Source organism: Macaca nemestrina, chromosome 12, assembly GCF_043159975.1.
Source record: "Macaca nemestrina isolate mMacNem1 chromosome 12, mMacNem.hap1, whole genome shotgun sequence".
Classification (NCBI taxonomy): Eukaryota; Metazoa; Chordata; class Mammalia; order Primates; family Cercopithecidae; genus Macaca; species Macaca nemestrina.
In genome coordinates, this window is record NC_092136.1 from 10,993,326 (window position 1) to 11,011,906 (window position 18,581).

General features: G+C 40.0%; 1 protein-coding gene across 12 annotated transcripts in view; it reads right to left on the reverse strand.

Moving 5' to 3' along the window:
• Nucleotides 1–9,686: 9,686 nt before the first annotated feature.
• LOC105469473 (organic anion transporter 7) overlaps nt 9,687–18,581 on the reverse strand; it is a 169,165-nt gene continuing 160,270 nt past the window's right edge. For 11 of the 12 annotated variants that reach the window (XM_071074438.1, XM_071074442.1, XM_071074440.1 and 8 more), the window contains 4 exons: nt 16,533–16,747; nt 15,029–15,137; nt 14,369–14,572; nt 9,687–13,450 (listed from right to left, as the gene is read on the reverse strand). In XM_071074438.1, the coding sequence (XP_070930539.1) occupies nt 13,390–13,450; nt 14,369–14,572; nt 15,029–15,137; nt 16,533–16,734 (576 nt within the window). In that variant the 5' untranslated portion in view covers nt 16,735–16,747 and the 3' untranslated portion in view covers nt 9,687–13,389. Of the gene's footprint in view, nt 13,451–14,368; nt 14,573–15,028; nt 15,138–16,343; nt 16,500–16,532; nt 16,748–18,581 lie in introns of those variants that run through there. The other variant, XM_071074448.1, reaches the window with a different exon arrangement.

The following is an 18,581-nucleotide window of genomic DNA, read 5'->3' on the forward strand; positions in this document are numbered from 1 at the left end:
AAACGGCAGAATGATGACTCTTTGAGTCCCTGAATATTTATACCACCATGAACTCTGTGCCCAGCAGTCCTCAAAATGTTTCCAGTGCATGTTCATGCAAGTAAATGGCATAGATTCATTTGAGAAGGTCTGCAGGAATCATTTAAATATGCAAATACTCTGGTGTTTCAGAGGTCTTCCTTCTAGGAATACAACTTCTCCTTCATCCACTGGTTTTGGCTTCTGAGAGGCTACTCTGATGTGGAAATTAAAAAAGAAATAATTTTTTTATCGGGGAATCTGCCCTCAAATTGTTGATTACCCTTCCTAACTTCTTTTGATTGTATATATTAGTAGCACTCTTGCTGGTGGCCCATCTATTTTGGCCAAAGCGTTGCTGTGTTAGCCATTGCCATAGGTTTCTTTGGGTTGGTTCCCTGGGAAAGAGAGTCTGAGGCAGAAATGTACATGCAGGAAGGTTTTGTTTGGCGTACTCTTAGAACCAATAGTTGTAAGCATAGAAGGAACACAGGATTGGGCAAAGGTAGAAGTTGAACAGTGATGCAGTTTGTGGTTTTGAAAAGAAATATAGGCACTTACAGTTTAATAATCCTGTCTTTAAAAATTAGAGCTTAATTCTCTTCTACTTGAGTGTGGGCTGGACATGGTGACTCACTTCTGAGTAACTGAACAAAACAGAAGTGATGGTGTGTGGCTTTGCAGACAGTCGTAAGAAGGCATGGTGGCTCTGCCTCTTGGGTTATTTACTCCTAGGCAAGCAAGATGCCATGCCATGAGGACATTCCCTGAGGAGAGGCCTTTTTGTCAAGGAACTGAGGCCTTCTTCCAACAGCAGCTGGAGAGTGAGCCATCTTGAGGCAGATCCTCCAGCACCACTCAGTCCTTTAGACAAATTCAACCCCTGCTCACACCTTGACTGCAACATCATAAAAGACCTTGAACCAGAGGTATCTGGCAAAGTTGCTTTAGGATGCTAGACCCTTAGAAACTGTGTGAGGTGAATGTTTGTTGTTTAAGTGGCTAGGTATTGGGATGATTTGTTTTGCAGCAATAGGTAATTCATACATCTTTTGATACTGGGAGCAGAGTGCTATCCTAATAATATCTATACATGTGAAAGTGGCTTTGGCAGTGGGCAGTGGTCTGCAACTAGAAAGATTTTGATGAGAGAGTTATATAAAGCTTGAACAGTCTTGAAAATATTTTTAGAAGCTTGCGATTTTTAGGCAGTTGTGAGTAAGACTTAAAGCAATGTGAAAAACATGGAAACTGGAGGAAAGGACCTCTTGTTGTGAATGGCAGATGTTTAGCAATATTCTTCCATATGGTATATGGAAAGCAGAAAACATGCCTAATGAACTGGGTGTTGTTGATAAGGAGATTTCTGGGTAAAGTGCTAAAAATACAGCCTGGTTTCATATTGCTGCTTAGAGTAAAATACAAGCAGAGAAAAGAAGGAAATGTCAAACATGAATAAGTTGGGAGTTGAATGTTAACAAAGATCCATCGTTAAATGGAACTGGAGGTCATTATGCTAAGTGAAATAAGCCGCAGCAAGACAAGCCTCACATGTTCCCACTTGTTTGTGAGATCTAAAAATCAAAACAATTGAACTAATGGAGATAGAGAGCAGACGGATGGTTACCAGAGGCTGGGAAATGTAGTGGGAGAACTGGGATTGAGGGGAGATAGGGATAGTCAATGAGAACAAAAAATGGAATGAATGAATAAGAGCTAGTATTTGATAGCCCAACAGAGTGACTATAGTCAATAATAAGTTAATCGTACATCATAAAATAACTAAAAGAGTATGATTGAATTGCTTGTAACACAAAGGATAAATGCTTGAGGGGATGAATACCTCATTCTCCATGATGTAATTATGATACATTTCATGCCTGTAGCAAAACATCTTATGTACCCCATAAATACATACACCTACTATGTACCCACACAAATTAAAAAAAAAAAACCTTTGTTAAATCATCAAAGCTATCTTACATGATGCCCCAGATTATTACTCAGTTCAAAAGGCTCTCTAAATATTTTGATGTTATGACCCACAGATTCTTTCAATAAAAAAATCACTTGTAAGAAGCTTAAGGGCATTGTTTCTGATAGAAGCATAATAAGGAGATGGGCTTACTTGGGGAGATTTTTAGATGTCTTTTACTTAATGAGTGGGCCCTCCAATAAGATTCAAAGGAGACCCAGTACATTTTAAATTTTTAATAGAATTATATCAGGAGAAACACAGCCAGTTTGGACAGAAATGGACAGAGACAGTAGACAATGAAAATAGACCACTGGACCCTCAAACATTACTGATAAGAATCAGGCTGAGAAAACTGTATGTCTTCAGCTATATGTCAATTTTAATGAAAATGAAAAGATGACTTAGAAGGCAGAACAAACAGCCTGGAGGATGTAGCCAGGAGTCATATAGAACAACTCTTGGGGAAGAAATGGATGGGTCTTAGTCATGGAACCTGCAACATTTGCCCAGCTGGGTTTCAGAACTGTTCTGGATCAATGACTTCTCTGTACTTTGCATGACATCTCTTTGAATAGAAATATCTGTGTTGGTTATACTATGCTCATCACTCCACTGTCTGAGTAATGTGTAGGGGACAGAAAGCTTATCTGTTTAGTTCACAGGTTTACAGATGGAGAGAAACTGTACTTGAGAGGCATGTTTAAGGAAGTGCATGTGAGCAGTCTCATCTTCACCTGGACCTAGTACCTGTTAATGAAATACCAGTGCCAAATCCAAGGACAAATGTCAGAGAACAGATTTGAGAGGAATAGTGTCAGTAATTGGAGGATTGTAAAAACCGGAGAGGAACAAACAAAAGAAATGTGAATCTCTTGCTAAAAAGGCATCCACTGATTTCCCTTTACAGATTAGAATATAGAAAGTACAAGTCCATTCAGGGGCTCTCTGAATGTGCCTATTGAAGGTCCCTGGTGCCTTCAAATGACATAATTTAGATTGGCGACTAGTTTCTACAACTGCTGCTGTCAAATACGTGACTTGTATTAGATGCTTGAGTTGGTAGTGGTAAAAGTAGGAATCTAGAACCTCTTTCATATGTTTCAGTTCCCAACTCAGATTACAAGATTCATAAATGGAAGTGATAGATGAAGGGGTAACGCTAGGCAGAATGTATATAACAGGAAGTTATAGGAGATAGACTAGTTCACTTGTTTAGAAGCATGCTGATTGGGAATGAGCCTGGATTTTCACAAGAGCAGTTGAAGGAGTACAGTTGGATACCTCTTTCCACAGTGATTTTTATGGCAATTTGTCCTGCAAATCACCTGATGACATATGAATAATTTGTTTCAGGCACCACCTTGGTCTAGGAACCAAGTCCAGGGAACTTAATTCAATAAATTAATTAGGTATTTGTTATATAAGATGACTGTCCAAAATTATTGATAGCTATGTTGCTTAGAGGAGGATTGTTGAAAGAGCTTCCTTTCAAGGGGTTATGAATATGCCTGTCCTGAAGGAGCTCTAATACAATTGGGAGATAGGATTTTACATAATTTCAAATATTTCCCTTCTTATATAAAGTATAATCATCAGTTCTTAGACTGGTTTCTTTTTCTTTCATAAAATTTAATTTGAAAAAATATTATAATGCACCAGTAAATGAAAAAAAAGTCACTGGCCATCCTAATGCAGAATGATAACCTGAATGAAAGTATTAATTAGGTGCCTGAAGAACGCCTCTACCGCCCACTAGCGACTGAAAGAAAAATGGGCCACCTTCCTTCCCACAATCGAATTTTTCTACTTATGATCATTATACTTCACCACCAAATGGATACTTTACTCTTATTTATTAATTATTTATTTACATACTTATTTTTTATTATATTTTAAGTTCTGGGGTGCGTGTGCAGAACGTGCAGGTTTGTTACATAGGTATACATGTGCCATGGTGGTTTGCCGCACACATCAACCCGTCATCTACATTAGGTATTTCTCCTAATACCCCCTCCCTTTGTACCCCACCCCTTGACAGGCCCTGATGTGTGACTTTCCCCTCCCTGTACCTATACGTTCTCATTATTCAGCTCCCACTTATGAGTGAAAACAGGCAGTGTTTGGTTTTCTGTTCCTGCGTTAGTTTGCTGAGAATGATGGTTTCCAGCTTCATCCATGTCCCTGAGAAGGACATGAACTCATTCTTTTTTATGACTGCATAGTATTCCATGGTGTATATATGCCACATTTTCTTTATCCAGTCTATCATTGATGGGCATTTGAGTTGGTTCCAAGTCTTTGCTATTGTGAATAGTGCTACAATAAACATACATGCACATGTGTCTTTATAGTAGAATGGTTTATAATCCTTTGGGTATATACCCAGTAATGGGATTGCTGGGTCAAATGGTATTTCTAGTTATAGATCCTTGAGGAATCGCCACACTGTCTTCCACAATGGTTGAACTAATTTACACTCCCACCAACAGTGTAAAAGCATTCCTATTTCTCCGCATCCTTGCCAGCATCTGTTGTTTCCTGACATTTTAACGATCACCATTCTAATTGGCATAAGATGGTATCTCATTGTGGTTTTGATTTGCATTTCTCTAATGACTGGTGATGATGAGCTTTTTTTCATATGTTTGTTGGCCACATAAATGTCTTCTTTTGTGGAGTGCCTATTCATATCCTTTGCCCACTTTTTGATGAGGTTTTTTTTTTCCTTGTAAATTTGTTTAAGTTCCTTGTAGATTCTGGATATTAGCCCTTTGTCAGATGGATAGATTGCAAAAGTTTTCTCCCATTCTGTAGGTTCCCTGTTCACTCTGATGATCGTTTCTTTTGCTGTGCGGAAGCTCTTAGTTTAATTGGATCCCATTTGTCAATTTTGGCTTTTGTTGCAACTGCGTTCGGTGTTTTAGTCATGAAGTCTTTGCCCATGCCTATGTCCTGAATGGTATTGCCTAGGTTTTCTTCTAGGGTTTTTTATGGTTTTAGTTCTTACATTTAAATCTTTAATCCATCTTGAGCTCATTTTTGTATAAGGTGTAAAGAAGGGGTCCAGCTTCTGTTTTCTGCATATGGCTAGACAGTTTTCCCGGCACCACTTATTGAATAGGGAATCCTTTCCCCATTGCTTATTTCTGTCAGGTTTGTCAAAGATCAGATGGTTGTAGATGTGTAGTGTTATTTCTGAGGCCTCTGTTCTATTCCATTGGTCTATATATCTGTTTTGGTACCAGTACCATGTTGTTTTGGTTACTTTAGTCTTGTAGTATAGTTTGAAGTCAGGTAGCGTGATGCCTCTAGCTTTGTTCTTTTTGTTTAGGATTGTCTTGGCTATATGGGCTCTTTTTTGGTACCATATGAACTTTAAAGTAGTTTTTTTCTAATTCTGTGAAAAAAGTCAGTAGTAGCTTGATGGGGATAGCATTGAATGTATAGATTACTTTGGGCATTATGGCCATTTTCACAATATTGATTCTTCCTACCCCGAGCATGGAATGTTTTTTCATTTGTGTCCTCTCTTATTTCCTTGAGCAGTGGTTTGTAGTTCTTCTTGAAGAGGTCCTTCATATCCTTTGTAAGTTGTATTCCTAGGTATTTTATTTTCTTTGTAGCAATTGTGAATGGGAGTTCACTCATGATTTGGCTCTCTGCTTGTCTATTATTGGTGTATAGAGATGCTCGTGATTTTTCACATTGATTTTGTATCCTGAGACTTTGCTGAAGTTGTTTTCCAGCTTAAGGAGTTTTTCGGGCTGAGACCATGGGGTTTTCTAAATATGGAATAATGTCATCTGCAAACAGAGACAATCTGACTTCCTCTTTTCCTATTTGAATACCATTTATTTCTTTCTCTTGCCTGATTGCCCTGGCCAGAACTTCCAATACTACGCTGAGTAGGAGTAGTGAGAGAGGGCATACTTGTCTTGTGCCAGTTTTTAAAGGGAATGCTTCCAGTTTTTGCCCATTCAATATGATATTGGCTGTAGGTTTGTCATAAATAGCTCTTATTATTTTGAGATGTGTTTAATCAATACCAAGTTTATTGAGTGTTTTTAGCATGAAGGGGTGTTGAATTTTATTGAAGGCCTTTTCCACATCTATTGAGATAATCATGTGATTTTTATCATTGGTTCTGTTTATGTGATGGATTACATTTATTGATTTGTGTATGTTGAAGCAGCCTTGCACCCCAGGGATGAAGCCAACTTGATCGTCGTGGATAAGCTTTTTAATGTGCTGCTGGATGCCGTTTGCTGGTATTTTATTGAGGATTTTCACATGGATCTTCTTCAAGAATATTGGCCTGAAATTATTTTGTGTGTGTGTCTCTGCTAGGTTTTGGCATGAGGATGATGCTCGCCTCATAAAATGAGTTAAGGAGGATTTTTTCTTTTTCTATTGATTGGAATACTTTCAGAAGGAATGGTACCAGCTCCTCTTTGTATCTCTGGTAGAATTTGGGTGTGAATCCATCTGGTCCTGGGCTTTTTTTTTGGTTGGTAGGCTATTAATTACTGCCTCAATTTCAGAACTTGTTATTTGTCTATTCAGGGATTCAACTTCTTCCTGATTTAGTCTTAGGAGGTGCATGAGTCCAGGAATGTATTCATTATTCTAGATTTTCTATTTTATTTGCATTGAGGTGTTTATAGTATTCTCTGATGGTAGTTTGTATTTCTGTGGGGTCAGTGGTGATCTCTCCTTTACCATTTTTTATTTTGCCTATTTGATTTTTTCTCTCTTTTCTTCTTTATTAGTTTGGCCAGCAGTCTATCTATTTTGTCAATCTTTTTTTTAAAAAAAAAAACCAGTTCCCAGATTCATTGATGTTTTAAAGAGGTTTTTGTATCGCTATCTCCTTCTATTCTTCTGTGATCTTAGTTATTTCTCTTCTGCTAGCTTTTGAATTTGTTTGCTCTTGCTTCTCTCTAGTTCTTCTAATTGTGATATTGGGGTGTTGATTTCAGATCTTTCCTGCTTTCTCCTGTGGGCATTTAGTGCTATAAATTTCCCTCTAAATTTCCCTCTAATAGTGCTTTAGCTGTGTCCCAGAGATTCTGGTATGTTGTGTCTTTGCTCTCATTCATTTCAAATAACTTTTTTATTTCTGCCTTAATTTCAATATTTACCCAGTAGTCATTCAGGAGTAGGTTGTTCAGTTTCCAGGTAGTTGTGTGGTTTTGAGTGAATTTCTTAATCCTGAGTTCTAATTTGATTGCACTGTGGTCTGAGAGACTGTTTGTTATGATTTCTGTTTTTGCATTTGCTGAGGAGTGTTTTATTTCCAATTATGTGGTGGATTTTAGAATGAGTGCTATGTGATGCTGAGAAGAATGTATATTCTGTTGATTTGAGGTGGAGAGTTCTGTAGATGTCTATTAGGTCAGCCTGTCCAGAGCTGAGTTGAAGTCCTGAATATCCTTGTTAATTTTCTGTCTCATTGGTCTGTCTAATATTGACAGTGGGGTGTTAAAGTCTCCCACTATTATTGTATGGGAGTCTAAGTCTCTTTGTAGGTCTCTAAGAACTTGCTTTATGAATCTGGGTGCTCCTATATTGGGTGCATATATATTTAGGATAGTTAGCTCTTTTTGTTGAATTTATCCCTTTACCATTATTTAATGCTCTTCTTTGTCTTTTTTGATCTTTGTTGGTTTAAAATCTGTTTTATCAGAGACTAGGATTGTAAACCCTGCTTTTTTTCTTTCCATTTGCTTGGTAAATATTTCTCCATCCCTTTATTTTGAGCCTATGTGTGTCTTTACATGTGAGATGGGTCTCCTGAATACAGGACACTGATGGGTCTTGACTCTTTATCCAATTTGCCCATCTGTGCCTATTAATTGGGGCATTTAGCCCACTTACATTTAATGTTAATAATGTTATGTGTGAATATGGTCCTGTCATTATGATGCTAGCTGGTTATTTTCCCCATTAGTTGATGTGGTTTCTTCATAGTGTCGATGGTCTTTACATTTTGGTTTGTTTTTTGCAGTGGCTGGTACCAGTTTTTCCTTTCCATATTTAGTGCTTCCTTCAGGAACTCTTTAAGGCATGCCTGATGGTGACAAAATCCCTCAGCATTTGCTTGTCTGGAAAGAATTTTATTTCTTCCTCACTTATGAAGCTTAGTTTGGCTGGATATGAAATTCTGGATTGAAAATTATTTTCTTTAGGAATGCTGAATATTGGCCCCCACTCTCTTCTGGCTTGTAGGGTTTCTACAGAGAGATCCACTGTTAGTCTGATGGGCTTCCCTTTGTGGGTAACCTGGCCTTTCTCTCTGGCTGCACTTAACATTTTTTCCTTCATCTCAACCTTGGTGAATGTGATGATTATGTGTCTTGAGGTTGCTCTTCTAGAGGAGTGTCTTTGTGGTGTTCTCTGTACTTCCTGAATTTGAATGTTGGCCTGCCTTGCTAGGTTGGGGAAGTTCTCCTGGATAATATCCTGAAGAGTGTTTTCTAACTTGATTCCATTCTCTCCGTCACTTTCAGGTACACCAATCAAACACAGATTTGGTCTTTTCATATAGTCTCATGTTTCTTGGAGGCTTTGTTTGTTTTCACCCTTTTTTCTCTAATCTTGTCTTCTCACTTTATTTCATTAATTTGATCTTCAATCACTGATATCCTTTCTTCTACTTGATGGAATTGGCTGTTGAAGCTTGTGTATGCTTCGTGAAGGTCTCGTACTGGGGTTTTCAGCTCCATCAGGTCATTTAAGCTCTTCTCTACACTGGTTATTCTAGTTAGCCATTCGTCTAACCTTTTTTCAAGGTTTAGTTTCCTTGCAATGGGTTATAACATGCTCCTTTAGCTCAGAGAAGTTTGTTATTACCAACCTTCTGATGCCTATCTCTGTCAACTTGTCAAACTTATTCTCCATCCAGTTTTGTTCCCTTGCTGGCGAGTAGTTGTGTTCCTTTGGAGGAGAAGAGGTGTTCTGGTTTTTGGAATTTTCAGCCTTTCTGCTCTGGTTTCTCCCCATTTTTGTGGTTTTATCTATCTTTGGTCTTTGATGTTGGTGACCAATGAATGGGGTTTTGGTGTGGACGTCCTTTTTGTTGATGTTGATGCTATTCCTTTCTGTTTGTTAGCTTTCCTTCTAACAGTCAGGCCCCTCAGCTGCAGGTCTGTTGGAGTTTGCTGGAGGTCCACTCCAGACCCTGTTTGCCTGGGTATCACCAGCAGAGGCTGCAGAACAGCAAATATTTCTGCCTGATCCTTCCTCTGGAAGTTTTGTCCCAGAGGGGCACCCATCTGTATGAGACGTCTGTCGGCCCCCACTGGGAGGTGTCTCCCCATCAGGAATCACAGGGGTCAGGGACCCACGTGAGTAGGCAGTCTGTCTGTTATTGGAGCTCGAACGCCATGCTGGAAGAACCACTGCTGTCTTCAGAGCTGTCAGGCAGGGAGGTTTAAATCTGCAGAAGCTGTCTCCTGCCTTTTGTTCAGCTATGCCCTGCCCCCAGAGGCGGAATATAGAGAGGCAGTAGGCCTTGCTGAGCTGCGGTGGGCTCTGCCCAGTTCGAACTTCCCTGCCGCTTTGTTTACACTGTGAACATAGAACCGTCTACTCAAGCCTCAGCAGTGGCGGATGCCCCTCTCCCCGCCAAGCTCCAGCATCCCAGATTGATCTCAGACTGCTGGACTGCTGTGCTAGCAGCGAGCAAGGCTCCATGGGCATGGGACCTGCCTAGTCAGGCTCGGGAGGGAATCTCCTGGTCTGCTGCTTGCCGTGACCCTGGGAAAAGTGCAGTATTTGGGCAGAAGTGTACTGTTCCTCCAGGTACAGTCACTCACAGCTTCCCTTGACTAGGAAAGGGAAATCCTCCAACCCCTTGCACTTCCGGGTGAGGTGATGCCCTGCCCTGCTTTGGCTCACCATCTATGGGCTGCACCCACTGTCCAACCAGTCCCAATGAGATGAACCAGGTACCTCAGCTGGAAATGCAGAAATCACCCGTCTTCTGTATTGATCTCACTGGGAGCTGCAGACTGAAGCTGTTCCTATTCAGCCATCTTGGAAGTGATGTATCTCAAACTTTTAACCAGTTCTTTCCAGAAGAAAAATTTGAAACATTAAGGGAAAACTGTTGGGTAAAAGATCCATCTGCTTTTTGAAACCCTGAATCAATAATTGAGCTAAACTTGGTGCCTGAAGAAGAGAATGAATTAGTGCAGCTTAGTTCTTCATATACATTAAAGAATGATTATGAGACCTTAAGTTTATCAGCATTTTGGATTAAGGTAAAGGACGACTTTCCATTGTTAAGTCAAAAGAGTGTCCTGCTATTACTACCACTCACAACAACTAGTTAGTGTGAACTAGGGTTTTCTATCTTAACCCAGTTAAAAACAAAGGAAAGAAATGGGCTGAATGGTACAGCAGCTATGCAGGTAGAATTATTTTCCTGTGTTCCAGACTGGAATGAACTTATGAACAGGCAAGCACACCCATCATAATAAATAAAATCTTACCTAAAAAAAGATGTGCAAATGGCTAATAGGTATATGAAAATCTGCTCAACATCACCTATTATAAGGGAAGTGCAAGTCACTTGAATGGGAGAAGCCATTTGCAAAGTGCTCATCCTAAGGGGACTAATAGGTATTCTATACAAGAATAACAATTCAACTATAGAAAACCAAACAATCCCACTAAAAATGGACAATATTTTTCAAAAGAAGACATACAAATGACCAATAGTATATGAAAAATGCTCAACACTAATTATCAGGGATTGTAAATCAAAACCACAATGAGATATTATCTCATCACAGAATGTTTATTATTAAAAAGACAGATACACACACACTCACACAGACACACACACGCACCCCCAGATGCTGGTGAGGGTGCAGAGAAAAGGGTACTCTTAGACATGGTGGGAATGTAAAATAGTGCAACCATTATGGAAAACAGTATGGATATTTCTCAGAAAAACTAAAACTAGAACTACCACATGATGCAGCAATCCCACTACAGGGTATCTATCCAAAAGAAACGAAATTATTGTTTCAAAGGGATACCTTTGACTCCCAGGTTTATCACAATGCTATTCCCAGTAGCACAGATATGGAATCAACCTAAGTGTTCATCAATGACTGACTGGAAAAGAAAAATGGTGTGTGTGTGTGTGTGTGTGTGTGTGTGTGCGCGCGCGCGCATGCATATGTACGTGTTTATACGCACTATTTGTTTTCTGGATACACACCTACACCCACACTCATATGTACCCACATCCACACACATACCCATACACATATATACATATACACTATTCAGCCAGTAAAAAGAGTGGAATCCTTTTCCAGCAACATGGATGGAACTGGGTGTCATTATGATAAGTGACATAAGGGAGGCACAAAAAGATAAATGCCACATGTTCTCACTCAAATGTGGGAGCTAAAAACTGGATCTCATGGACATCAAGAATAGGATAGATATCAGGAACTGGGAAAGGGAGGAGAAGAGAGGTTGTTTATGGATACAAACATGCAGTTAGATTGAAGAAATCATCCTAATGTTTGATAGCAGACTAGGATGACCATATGTAGCAATATTATTAAGTATATTGCAAAGTAACTAGAAGAGAAGACTGGAAATGATAACAACACCTAAAAATGATAAACATGCATACATGCATGGTGATGGATATCCCAAATTACCCTGGCTTGATTATTACTCATTCCATACATTGTCACAATGTGTCAATAAAAAAAACTAAAATGTTGATTTGACACATAATAAAGCTTACTTGTCAGTGAAAAGATTAAACTCCCATAAAAAAATTATCTTCTGCAAACAAGAGAATTTGACTTCTTCCTTTCCAATTTGGATGCCCTTTATTTGTTTCTCTTGCCTAATTGCTCTGACTGGGACTTTCGATATTACGTTGCATAAACGTGGTAAAAGTGGGCATCCTTGTTTGAGTCAGTGGACTGGGAGAGGCAGACCTACCCTTAGTCTGGGGGGACACCATCGTATCAGCTGCCAGTGCAGCTAGAATAAAGCAGGCAGAAGAAGAGGGAAAGGGCAGACTTGCTGAGTCTTCTGGCCTTCATCTTTCTCCCCTGCTGGATACTTCCTGCCCTCAAACATCCGACTTCAAGCTCTTCAGCTTTTGAACTCTTGGACTTATACCAGTGATTTGCCAGGGGTTCTCAGGCTTTTGGCCACAGACTGAAGGCTGCATGGTCGGCTTCCCTACTTTTGGGGTTTTGGGACTCGCACTGGCTTCTTGGCTCCTCAGCTTGCAGATGGCCTAGTGTGGGACTTCATCCCGTGACTGTGTGAGTCAGTTCTCCTAATAAACTCACTTTCATGTACACATATATCCTATTATTTCAGTTCCTTTAGATAACCCTGACTAATGCAAGATATAAAGTTGAATTGTTAGTCATGTATTTCCGATTCGTTGGCTAATGCTATTTATTCCATAATTTGGTGTTTCCTCTAAAAATGTACAATGCTGAAATTGTTACACATTAGATGTTATACATACTAAAGTCTACTTTTGAATTTCTTTGTTTTGTAAATGCATCTGCTAACAATGTTATGAATATTACAACTTACGATAAAGCTCTGTGTATCTACCCCACTTACCTGACAGTCACATTTTCACTCCCTGATCTTCCTTTTTCTGAACCAAATGTCTACTATTAATTCCTAGATAAATTTGAATTTATTTTTCAAGTTTTTGTAAAAGTATCAGATTTTTCATTGTACTTATCCCACCAATTACTCTATCAAATAATTGAAAAAGAAACATTGTGTTTAATATCATTCAATCTTCCTATCCAGAAATTTGCTAGGGACCTGCAACTATATAGTCTACTATGATTTATTTTAAAGTGTTATGTAATTTTCTTCAAACTTTTTCTATGATTATTTGTAGATAGCTTATATTTATTTAGTACCACAATTGTGAAGTAAATCTACTTATTCACTATATCTTGTTATTTATTTTAATTTCTTTCTTTCTTTCTTTTTTTTGAGACAGCATCTCGCTCTGTCACCAGGCTGGAGTGCAGTGACCCGATCTTGGCTCATTGCAATTTCTGCCTCCCGGGTTCAAGTGATTCTCCTGCCTCAGTCTCCCAAGTAGCTGGAATTAAAGGCATGTGCCACTACGCCCAGCTAAGTTTTGTATTTTTTTTTTAGTAGAGACAGGGTTTCACCATGTTGGCCAGGGTGGTCTCGATCTCCTGACCTTGTGATCCGCCCGCCTCAGCCTCCCAAAGTGCTGGGATTACAGGCGTGAGCCACCGCGCCCAGCCCTGTTATTTATTTTCTAGATTTTGCTAGTGTCTAGGAACAGTCCTGATTGTTCCCTTCATTTGGCTCATTGATCAGCAGTCAGCTCCCGGAATTCCTTAAAACTGTGTTACTTCCATGCTGGGACCCTCCTGCTTTGGTTCTCTGGAGTCTTTTCTCCTGGAACAAACACAAAGAAACCAACAAACAAAAAATCACAAAAATGAAAAGACATGGACTAAGCATGTAAGTCCTGCATTCTTTAGGGCATGTTGATTCTTTGTCCATTAGCTTTGGTAAAAACCATATCTCTGTCCCCAAGGGACTGAGTGAACCTTGTGAAGTAAAAGATGAAGCTCCCAGATTAGGATCTGGGAAGGCAGCTTGGACACCTTCTAGTTGTCATCCTTGGACACCTGGTGCAAGCTTGTCCAGCCCATGGCCCACAGGTTGCTTGTGGCCCAGGATGGCTTCGAACGTGGCCCAACACAAATTTGTAAACTTTCTTAAAACATTATGAGATATTTTTGTGATTTTTTTTTTAACTCATCAGATATTATTAGTGTTAGCGTATTTTATGTGTGGCCCAAGACAATTCTTATTCCATTGTAGCCCAGGGAAGCCAAAAGATTGGCTATCCCTGCATCTGCAGACTCTCCCACAGATTCTTCAGTGGCCTAGTAGTCAGGCCTGTAAGCACCGGCAGTCTCAGACAGCTTACAGACACCCATTGGCTTGCGGGTTCCCCAGGGATGAAAATCTGGTGTTTGGATCTCTGCATGTTTGTACAATACCTTCAAGAGTGTGCATATCACACTAGGGCAGGGAGGGAAGAGGAGACCTAATTTTGGCTTCTTCACTACGAACCTTTGACAAGCTGGGCAGAGCTGGTCTGTGTGATCTGGAGAGCCTCAGGGGATGTCTGAGGTCACTGTGGGAAGGCATGAGGCTGTACCCAGACCTAAGGCACTGATTACATGGGAAAATCCTCAGTCTACGCCTTTTGGGAGGACAGTGGCCCTAAATGGTATCTTGCCTTCCTCAGCACAGACCTATAGCACACAGATCCTCTGAGGGGCAACTGGGCTGTTGACTCACTCATTTTTCTCATCCTGGATGGTGTCAGACAGAGGCTTGTTCCTGGTTTCAGGAAGGAGGAGGAAAGCAAAGCCAGAGATGAAGGGGAAGACTCCATAGATGATCCAGGGCAGGGGTGGAGAATATACACTTACGATGATCATGAGGGGAGCCAGGGCTCCTGCAATATTAGCAAAGGTTGCATTGATTCCCATAGCTCTTGCCCTTTGAGTGGAAACAGCAATACAAGAATATCTGTTAAAAATCCACACAGGCAATTTGTGATTTATCATTTTGCTCTCATTATGGGGAAACATTTAGACACACAGAGGTGACGAAATACTCCTGTGTTTGAAATTTTCACTTTTATTTGCTGGCAATTAATTTTTCAGGTCACAAGTGCATTAGATGCATTTTCATCATCTAGGAAATACTGCTATCCTTTAGCACCAACCTCTTAGGTGACTCAGAAGGTTATGTGGGATGCTATAATACATCAAAGGACTTAACACAGTGGCGAAAAGTCAGCTTGAGATAAAGTTGGTCTATAATTATTTGTGTTTATGACTGTTACAATTTATTTTCTTAACTAACCAGTCTTAGATTTCTTCCCGCAAAAAGTGTCAATTATCTGAGAAAGGTCCATTTTGAGCCTAACAGAGCATACATAAGGTTTCGTACCTGATTACGGTGGGAATTACTTCATTTCCATGGGCAAAAGCAAGGGTATTGGCAAGGGAAGACGCTCCTAAGCCCAGCGTTGCCAAAACCTCACGCAGCGTCTGCATTTCTGGAGAAAGGAAGAACACAAGGCCTTAGGAAATTTCAGCTGAAGGAATCAGCATCCCCCAAGCTAGAAGTGAAAAGGACTGTATTGGAGGTGTTCGCAAGGTTAAAATGTACTGTCAGGAAACTGCACAGGGGCAAAGAATGTGCAGTGGCTGATAGCTGAGAAACGTGATTTATCTTCACCTTGTGGCTTAAACAGTGAATAAAAAGGATCTGAGCTATTACTTCACTTCTCACTATGTACCAGAGATACGCCATAGCAAGAGAGAGGCATGTAAGTTGAGCTGAATGCTTTTTCATTTATTCCGTCCAGGGACTCCTCTGCCTAGCTGGTAGAACTGTCATGTGTGCAATACTTGGGAGTGTAAGACCCATCCATGTTCTCCTGGCCTTTAAAACCTAGGTACATACACAGCATTGACATGGGGCTAGGGTTGCAGAAGAGAGTCATAAAAGATCAGGAGTTCTATGTTAGGAGAGAAGCTAGAGAGTATCAGTGTTTTAAGGATCAGGAATAAGGACCTCGAAAAGAGGAAAAAAGTCAGACTTTAGAAAGCATTGAAGGGAAGTTTCAGAGCCTTGTTTCTATCCAGCTGAAGAAATCCTGTAATAGCCTCATGACACTGGAGGGTTCTGTTGCTTTGTAGCACACTCGGATCATTGCTGGCATTCAAGAAGGGGAGTGGAGCACACCAATCTGGGATCCTGTTAAATACATTACTACAGTAAGAGTTAGGTGAAGACTGGTGGCCACCTGGGTTCCCTTACTTATTACATATGATCAGTTAATTTCTTAAAATAGAATCTACAAGAGGCTATTAACTGACAATTTCTTCATTTCTACTGTACAGTTCTTTACATAAAGATGGGGCACTTTTGTTCCCTTGAAGTCAAGATGACTCCCCTAAACCAGGATTGTAGTTAAGGTGACCTAATACAAGGCCCACAAGTAGATACATGGGAATTGGGATACTTTGTCACTGAAGCTGTAGTAATAAGAAAGAGCCCGGACAGAGGAAGTAGTAGTATTATGTCCTCATGTTGGGAAACAATGACAAGGCCTATACCTCAATACTCATTTAAATAAGTTTGATCGGCCAAAGAGTAAGTAAGTGATTGCTGTTGTAGAGAAACCGTCAGAAATAAATGGCTTCAGTTTCTTAGTATTTCTTGAATATGATGAAGACAACCACATAATAGAGCCAACCTTTACTCATCTGTGACTCGTTTTCCAGCAACTTGTGGCAGAATCTGTCCCAAATCCCCAGATTATTGTCAGGAAATCCTGAGAACCCAAATCTCCCTTTCCTTCTGGCTTCAGATAGGTGTGACCAGTACAATCCCTGAGAAGAGAGGGAAAGGCATTCTCTTTCTTCCACCTGTGATCTTTTCTCACCTTGTGGCACAAGTATGATGGCCAGAAGGCAGATTGCCAGGAGGAACATGAGAAGCATCTGGCTTGCTCGAGGGTTCATGTATTTCAGTGCCCAAGGTGCAACACAATTGGCCAAGAGGATGACTGCACCAAAGAGAGTCTGCAACAGGGAAACATTATTCCCCAGATGCTGGACGTTGAGATTAAGGCCAAAATAGGCCATGAAGTTTGCAAATCTGTGGTGATTAAAAAGGAAAGGCACATATTATAATCCGTGCAGCCTACATCCTACAAATGAGAATAATATTGGCCCAGGCAGCTAGGGATTGTTAAAGTATAAAGGCTGGGTCTATTGCGTGGAATATTTTCTTGCAATGTGATTTTTAAAAATCTATTAAGTGACAATGATAACATTATGGAACTCTTTGTGAAGAAGTTATTAATACTAGACAAGAGGCTGGAAGTTAGACGCTTAAATATGTTCAGAAAGGGTTACAGACTGCGTCTTAGGAAGCATGATAATTTCTGAGGAGTTGTCAAAGGTACCTTTGGTAGCTTCTATTTGATAAAAATGAGACAAAAGTCTTATACTACCTACAAAGATGATGACTAAAGGTGTGGGAAAAGAAGAGAGTTCCATTTGAAAATGCTGCCACCTTCCTCCGCAAAAGCACACCACGTCTCAAACTCATATTTCAACCACCAAGTTCTGTCTCTCAAAGCTAAAATAAGTGTCAAAGAGAACTGAAGATACCACAATATGTTGAGTTTTAAATTACCATAAAATGATGGTAAGATGATGATGGTCATAATTGTCATTAATTTTTTGGAAGACAGCAAGTGTTTTATGGATGATTAAACTATAGGGCCTGGGATTTATTTATTTATTTATTAGAACTAATTGCTTTTATTAGTATTCTAAAGCCAATTTGCTCACATGACAACAAAAACCACTGCAAGACAATTCACTATCCTGAGGGCCATAAAATTAAAAGTAAAAATTTACAGATATTAGTCAAACTCCCAGTGAGTACCTCAGGAGCTGAAATGTCCATTTACCTCCATTACAATCAGAAATGTCACTAAAATGTACAACTTATTGAGTGACAGATTGTATATCCACAGCATTCACTGTGTAGGTGGTCCCGTGTAGTAAATCCAGAATGGAACAAGGAAACCTATTTTTATATTACTTATGTTTAATGGCATATAACCTCGTGATGGTTTTATTAGCATAGAAAGGAGTCAATAATTTTTATTATGTATTCAGTATACATATGTATCTTATCGGAGGGAATTCTTATGATTTTATGTTGTCTCATCATTCATTTTGATTACAAGTTTAACTTTCTCACACCACAGCAGGGCTTAGTCACCCTTGACACAGTTTCTAGTCCTTACACCACTTCCAAATGGCTCAAGCCAGACGCCAGAGATAACTTAGAGGCATCTCTCCTGGCTAGCTGACTGGGTTCCCTGCTTTCCTGTTGCTTCCTTTGAATGAACTATTCAGGCATTTGCCTGCAAACTTTAAGTGACCCACACCTGATTTCCTTACATAAACTGCTAGTTGCCATGTATTCCTTTTATTATTACTATTATTGTTATTATTTCAATAGCTTTTGGGGAACAGGTGGTGTTTGGTTACACGGATAAGTTCTTTAGTGGTGATTTCTGAGATTTTGGTCTCTCTGCCAGTTTCTTCATTTCCACCTCATCTGACCCGGGGACAGAACACTGCCCTCCCAATTCATTATTCTCTCCTTTCCCAGGATCTGCAATTAGACGGCTTTGAATTTGTTTCCTCTTGCGGTGGTGTACTGAATTTACGCTTTCTGTCTGAAAAATTAGGGGCTGTTTCAGGCTGGGTTTTCCCTAGGACTGCAGTGAGAACACAGTGTCAGGCAACCAGAGCCAGAGCAGTGGTCAGGCAGACATAAACTGGACATGGGTCAGATAAGAGCCCCAAGGGCATCTGCCAGTATAAACAAGTTTCCTGTGTGAAGGTTCCCCTGGTCACGGGTCTAACAACTAGGCATCAGGCCATCCACTGAAGGAAAAGTGTTGTGT